The 7,524-nt window shown below is 58.1% G+C and overlaps 1 protein-coding gene across 1 annotated transcript; it reads right to left on the minus strand.

The window, feature by feature from the left end:
- Positions 1 to 5,172: 5,172 nt before the first annotated feature.
- On the minus strand, positions 5,173 to 7,272 carry LOC128774599 (testis-specific Y-encoded protein 1-like; the record flags this gene model as incomplete). The annotated part of the gene is made up of 5 exons (XM_053893666.1): positions 5,173 to 5,244; positions 5,350 to 5,495; positions 5,634 to 5,745; positions 5,902 to 5,979; positions 7,198 to 7,272. Coding segments are annotated over 5 exons (483 nt in total), but the record flags the coding sequence as incomplete, so codon positions are not given.
- Between the last annotated feature and the right edge of the window lie 252 nt (positions 7,273 to 7,524).

The following is a 7,524-nucleotide window of genomic DNA, read 5'->3' on the forward strand; positions in this document are numbered from 1 at the left end:
TTTCCTCCCCCAGCTGCTCCTGCTCTTCGACTCATGCTCCTCCTTCACTTCTTCCCTCTCCTGCACCCAATCATTCACTCTTCTTCCTCCTCCTTCGCCTCATCCTCCTGTAACTCCTCCCAATCGTCTTCCTCCATCTCATCCTCCTCGTCCTCGTCTTACACCTTTTCCTCCTCCTCCTCCAACTCTTCCTCCTAGGCCACTACCTCCTTCTCCAGGTCCTCGCCTGCACTGCCCTTCCAGCTCTGGCTCTATCTTTCCTCCCCGTCCTCTTTTCTCTGCTCTCGTCCTACTCAACATCTTGCCCCAGTGCTCCTGCTCCTTGGGCTCCTGTCCTCTTCCTCCTTGTTCTGGACTTCCTCCTCCTCCACAAGTTGTTTTTCCTACACCCAGTCATTTACTCCTTCTCCTCTTCTCCCCTCCTCCACCTCCCCCCCACCTCTTCCCTCCTCCAACTCCTCTCCCTCCTCCTCCTCTCCTTTCCTCTTCCTGTAACTCCTCCCCTTCCTGCTCCTAATGCTCCTCCGCTAATTCCACCTACTCCTCTTCCTTCAACTCCATCTCCTCGTCCTCCTCCAGAACTTCTTCCTCCTCCTCCTCCAACTCTTCCTCCTCAGCTTCTTCATCTTTCTGCTCCCCCTCTTCTGCTACTGCTCTTCCAGTCCTGGCTCTATCTGTTCTCCTCCTCTTCTCTCTGCTCATGTCCTCCTCATTTTCCTCCCCGAGCTGCTCCAGATCTTTGGCTCATGCTCCTCCTCTTGCTTGTCCTGGACTTCCTCCTCCTCCACTTCTTCCCTCGCCTGCACCCGATCATTCACTCGTCTTCCTCCTCCTCCTCCTCCTGTAACTCCTCCCAATCTTCTTCCTCCATCTGATCCTCTTTGTCCTCATCCTTCACCTCTTCCTCCTCCAACTCTTCCTCCTAGGACTCTTCCTCCTTCTCCAGGTCCTCTGCTACTGCCCTTCCTGCCCTACCTCTGACCTTTCACCTCTTCTTCCCTCTGCTCTCGTCCTAGTCGACTCCGTCCTCCAGCTGCTCCTGCTCCTCTGGCCCGTAATCCTCCTCTTCCTGGTGCTGGACATCATCCTCTTCCATTTGTCCTTCTCCTGCACCCAGTCATTCACTGCTCCTTCTCCTCCTCCTCTTCTTCTAACCCCACCCAATCCTCTTCCTCCAACTCCTCCTGCTCCTCCTCTCCCTCCACCTCTTCCTCCTCGGGCTCTTCCTCCTTCTGCTCCTACACTTCTACTCATGCTCTGGAACCCTGGCTCTATCTTTTCTCCCCACCCTCTTCCCTCTGCTCTCGTCCTCCTCAACATCCTCCCCCAGCTGCTCCTGCTCCTTTGGCTCGTGCTCCTCCTCATCCTGGACATCCTCCTCCTCCACTTGTTCCCTCTCCTGCACCCAATCATTCACCCTTCTCTTCCAGCTCTAACTCCTCCCAATCCTCTTCCTCCAACTCCTCCTCATCCTCCTACTCCTCCTCGTCCTCTTCCTCCTCCAATGCTTCCTCTGGACATCCTTCTATTCTCCAGGCACATCTTTGTCCCTTAAGACTACCACAATCTCCTCTAAGGACGGGAGCAATAGATCTCGCACTGCCCCCAAGTCATCCGCAATGAGCACCGGACCCTGCGGATGGGCTCTCACAGGCCTTTGTGTCCCTGCAAAAGGAGCCTGGCAACCTCCCAGGCCTCCCGGGGAGACTCGGTAGTGGGAACCTGGGAGCAGCGACGGGATCCCCGGTGCAGCGACACCCAAGGGATGGTCATATCGTGCTCTGTCTTTTCAACAACACCTACAGCAGTATCGGACCTAGAGGCCGGGACCCAACGGGCCTCCCACGCGACCCCTGACCAGCCAGCCTTGTGTCGGCAGCGCCATCCAGGAGGAAGCTCACCGACACGTATGCCAGGCCTGGGACCCCAAGGCGCTTCGATCACCCCCTAGGCGGATAAGGTCAGGCCTAGGTTACTGCATGGGACCTGATGCATCCGTACAGTCGTCCCCAGTTCCTTGTAGGACAGGTCGGACATCCTCCACTGGGCCATGGGGTCTCCATGCTGTCAGCTGGCAGCAGCCAACACATGACCAGCGGTACTGGGACACCGTCAAGCCTTTCCTCTCATGCTGGACGGTGGCCGTGTGTTTACCGAAAGCCCTGTATGGGGGCCACGGGCTGCGGGGAAGGCAGGTAGGTGGGTGGCCAGGCACAGACGAGACCACCCGCTGTGATCCCGCAGGGTCACTGGGACTTCACTTCCATCTGGCCCACACGCAAATTCTAGGGATGGGGCTTTGGGGGCAGTGCGGAAGCCTTGCAGCTTCAGCGTCAAGGAGCTGGGCACACACACCTGTGGGCACAGCCGGCAGCAGACTGGGACCAGTGTTCCTCCCTAGGCCCCTTTGACCGTCCACCACCTGAGAAGAATACTGGAGGGGCTGTACGGCTTTAGCCTCCCCAAAGCGCACACACAGTGGGCCATGTGCTGCCCACTGTGGTTTGGGGCAGGGCGGGGGGAGCCCGGTCAGAATCCTGACCACAATGTCCACAGCATCCTCTGTCGACATGCAACCGCTGAGACACTGAGAAAGGAACCCAGTTCCCCATTTACATGAGGCCAGGAGTCGACAAAGCCTGAGGCTAATCAGGGTCACCCGCACAGGGACTGAGAGGCGCATTCTGGCACCACTTACATGCAAGGGGAACACAGTTCTGGGACACACCTTGACATGTCCCCAGCCCAGCTGCAGCGACAGTGGTGATCTTGTGCTGCGGGGAGAGGTGTTGCTGGCAAGGAACTGTCCCCTCAGAGAGCAGCTGGCAGGCTGCTCACCTGCCCATCCACACATGGATCACGCACACCACCCTGCTATGGCACCCCTGGGGGACTCAAGTCACCTGAGGTCTAGGGTCCCAGCTCCTCCCTTTCCCTGGGCCTGGTGCACAGGAAGCAGAGAGGAGAGCCCCAAGGAAGAGCTGACTGGCGACAAAACATGGCTCGTCTGCCAAGAGCAGAGATTTTTGCTAGACGGCTCCCTCCAGGGAAATACCTACGCCCTCTGCACACCACGTAGCCTGACAGGTTGTGTTCCCTAGCTACCCTGTGCACAAAGCCTGGGCACACCATGTAGCCCCTACGTATTTGCTACTGTCGGCCCACCAGAGCCACTCACACACACACACACACACACACACACACACACACACACACACTCACTCCCACCTAGACACACACTAACACACACACAAGCACACTTACTCACAAGTGGTCCACTGGCCACTGGACACAGGCTGTCCTCCCCTCGGCCCCCCTCTTGACCTTGCACCAATCTCCCTTTTGCATCCTGACTTGAGCCCCCTGGCACAGCAACGATTGCACCCATCCCAGCGATTACCATCAGGACTCAGGAGGGAAGGGACTGCACTCTTGTATTCTGGCACCTGACCGTCCCACATAAGCACCTCATTCACACAGACCGCTGTGTCTCTCCTTGTCTCTCCAGTGGCCTAACCACCCACTCCTGCACACACAGAGACACACGGCTACGCAATCGCACGAACATATGCACGCTCACACTGCCGGCACCACCACGGATCTCAGGCCCAGTTTGCCACAGACGCCCACACACACTCGCACGAACTCACGCTGGATCTCTGCCCTCGTGCGTACTCTCTCCATGAATTCCCACTCATAAGCCTCGCTGCTGCCCACAACCCACACCTGCCCCTCCCCCTCACACATCTCCCATCCTGAGCCACTGTCTGAGGACAGGGCTCGGGGTCAAAGGAGCCCCGGGTGTGGGAGGCAGCAGCAAGGTATACTGCCATCGACTATGAGAAGGCTGCCTGCTCCTGAGTTGTCCGGGGACATGTGGTCTTAGCTCTGATCCTGACTGGAGGCTTTGCTGACTGGATTCTATCTCACCAAGGACACAACACCCCTCTGGGAGCAAGGGTCCTGGATGAAACCCCCCCGAGTCCTGGCCACACTGTACCACGACCCAGTGGACCAATTTGGTCCCACTGTGCAATCCCCTTCCCTGCCTTTCGGCTCTGGCCTATACAATAAATCTCCAAATAACAGGTCTGTCTCTTCCTCCTCCTCCTTCCAGGCTCTTCCTGCCCAAGAAGGCAGGCCTCTGTGCACATGGCAACACCGGCCCCACCCCAGTACTGCACCTCTCCTGCACACACAGAATCACCCGGGCAGCGGCTAGGACAGTCACACTCAGGTCCCGTTCTCGTCGAGCCTCCTTGCGTCCCCCATAAACACACACAAACACATACACAAAAACAGAAGGGTTTTTAGCTTCCTGTATGTGTCCACATAAACATCGTGGAAACTCTTCAAGGCTGCCACACGTTATCTCTTCCTCAATTCTCTCCGGGGCACGTAGAAGACAGGAGACTCATCCACCCATCTCTTCCAGCACTGGTGGCGTCCTCCATTGTTTCTGCATGGGCAAAGATAGAAGCTCTGCGCCATTCACGCCCACACAGATGCAGAGCCCCTGACGCATGTGGGCACACGCAGACACATTTGCGTACACGCGCACACACGCACCCCCACGCAACAGACACCAAGAATGATACGGGATATTTGCAGATACATCCCAGATGGTGTCACTCTTGTGCCTCGCCCTTTTGCGATCCCCCTTGCTTTCTCACCCAGGGATTCATTTCCAGCCCCCAATGGCCTTGGACCAGTTCTAAGAATGGCTGTCGGGTTGCGGGAGGACATGGCGTGGTGGGGCACATGGAAGGAAGTGCGAGATTCTCACCACAGTGGCGCCTGGGGACACGGCAGCTCCTGACCCAAAGACTGGCAGGCAAATCCAGACTGAAGGAGCAGGGGGAAGCCCGGGACAGGGCGGACATCCACGGGGAGCATTTGTGGTGAAGCACTGCTCCTCCCCAGTTGCTCTCCAAAGCCCCAGCCCACAGCACAACTGCATTTGGTTTGCAGGCTTCGACCCTCTGTGTGTTTGCAGCTGAGTCTCTGCAGGTCCCCTGTCATCCTCCCACCCTCTCCCCATGCTACCTGTGTCCCTGTGTCGGCGGACCTTCCATTTCCAAGCCAATGTGTGGCCCACGTTCCCTTGCCCATACAACACGCAGGTCAACACACCGCATACTGGGGTTCTCACCGACACGTGAGCACGTCAGATCACTGTCTGCTGGTCCCTTCCTCCCTCAGGTAGTACTGCAGGGGATTGGGCCACAGGTCCTCGATGATGATCTGGAAGAGGACACAGGCCGGCGCCACATTGGGCATAGCCCACTCTCCTCTCTGGCCGGGGGCCACCCACATCCCCACTGCTGACGAAGGCCTCAGGGGCCCCACCTCGGCAATCCTGTTCGCCCCTGGGCAGCTGTGCTCACACAGCCAGTTGAACAAGTTAAGGCTGGTGGGGTCATGCCTGCGACTGGGAGCTCCACGTTCATAATCCCAGAACCACTGGACTGGAGTGGAACGCGATACCCTGTAGCCTGCAGGAAGAGAGGATTTGAGGAGCAAGCTGATGGCCTCCTCCCCACCCACCTGCCCCTCCCCCTCCCCCTCCCTCCTGCCCCTGATTCATGCTCCTCATCCCCCTGCCCCGCACCATCATGGGACCCACACCCTACCAGCAAAGCTCAGCTGATACTCCTTAATGATCACTGGGTTCCGGAAGTACGGGTTGGCCCCAAAGAAAAACATCACTCTGCAGCGGTACTTGGGATGGCCCACTTCTTCCACCTGCCGTGAGCAATGGGACAGGAGGGGGCAAGTGTCCTCCCTCGGGGTCCTGAGCTACTTGCCTGGCTGTGAGGGTGAGCACCTTTGCCTCACCTTCTCCTGCCCAAATCCCACACCCGACGGGACGGCCCCCAGCCACAGCCTCCCCGGTCTCACCTCCAAGTCGACCACGTAGCTGAGCACGTCTTTGTCCTGGGCACCGATCATGGCCGACAACTGGGGGTGATTCAGAATCTGTGCTGTGTCAAGGAGCTGTGCCTTCAGATGCTGTGGAAACAGACACAGCCCCCCTCCAACCCTCCCAGGCTAAGAGCAAGGGACTAGATCACGGCATGTGCAGAAAGACCAGGAAACACTAGTCCCCACACTCCTCAGCCTCTGCAGATGCATCAGACCCCATCCACACTGGGCAGTCCGTTGGCTTCCTGTACCTGCCACGCTGTCTGCACACAGCAGGGAGAGACTCCACTGCCTGCACGCCTCACAGTTCCTTCCTATATCTGACCTGTGTGGGCTGCCAGCAGCCCATCATAGCTTGTGATGTCGGCATGTGCTCTGACCCCTCCTCACGGCTGGGTTTCTTGGCATATTCCCGTGAAGACCTATGTTGTCACCAGCCTCCTGAGTCCAGATGGAATAACATGGCTTACAGGAACCCGACTGCACACTTACGCTGCAAGCAGAGGGTGTGGGAGGGAGAAAGAGATCGAGAAGCACGGACGAGGAGGGCCGAGGAGGGAAAAGGATTAGACACAGTGACACAGCCAGTCCGGAGAGAAAGACATGGGTGGGACCGAGCCGGAGCCTGAGGACAGAGAGGGAAGCAGGGGTGGAGATACCAGGAGAGAATCCTCTGTGTGTGTGTGTGTGTGTGTGTGTGTGTGTGTGTGTGTGTGTGTCAGGGTCTGAGGAGGCAGCTTGTACCCCATTCGGAGTGGGTCTCAGTCGTCCTACTGTCTGGCAAAGGGGCGTGGCGTGGTTCCACTAAAGGTCATGAGTGTGTGTCTGAAATGCTCTCTTTTGAAGGAACTGCTAGGAAACGTGCACAGCCTGTGAATGTGAAGGTGGGTGTGCGGCCTGCGTAACTCTCCCATTTTGCAGCGAAATGTTTCCTTGCCTTATCTGCTCTGAGTGAAGGCTGCTTTGTGCTACCCTAGCTCTGGTAGCATGGGGACACATGGCTCGTGTCTGCAAGTAATATTTGAGACCAGCCTGCAGGCCAACGTTGGCGGAGACCTAGAGGAAACAGACCCAGTCACCAAGTCCCCCCATCCCCAACAACCGCCCCTGTCCAAGGCCTTACACTGGATCCCAGACCACACCAACCCAGGGCCAGGGACCATTCCCCAGCTCTCCTCTCTGGGGGCCATCGCCCTGAGGCACCCTGCTCTCAGTGCCCAGCCCTCCTGCACAACAGCCCCCGCCATCACCCACCAGCACAAGGAAGGATACCGCCTGGGCCCAGAAGCCAGGGATGTGCTTGATGATGGCCCTTCTGTGATCCAGGTAAGAAATCTGCCTCCGAAGAATCCTGCGCTTCAGCCGCCATAAGGCCCTGGAATCCTGGGCATTCCCAGCGCTGATCTCCAGCTGAAGACGCTCCAGTGCTGCCAGCGGGTCCTGGGCTGAGGCAGGACGCAGCGCTGGCTCTTGCTGCTGCAGCGGCTGTGAGAGCTGGGGCCCCTCCTCCGCCTCTGCATCTGCCTCGCGCTTCTCCTCTTGCTCCTGAAACTCCTCCTGCTGCTGTCTCTCAACTTCCACCTCCTCCTCCTCCTCGTG

Source organism: Panthera pardus, unplaced genomic scaffold (genome assembly GCF_024362965.1).
Source record: "Panthera pardus isolate Hobbes unplaced genomic scaffold, ASM2436296v1 HiC_scaffold_335, whole genome shotgun sequence".
Lineage (NCBI taxonomy): Eukaryota > Metazoa > Chordata > Mammalia > Carnivora > Felidae > Panthera > Panthera pardus.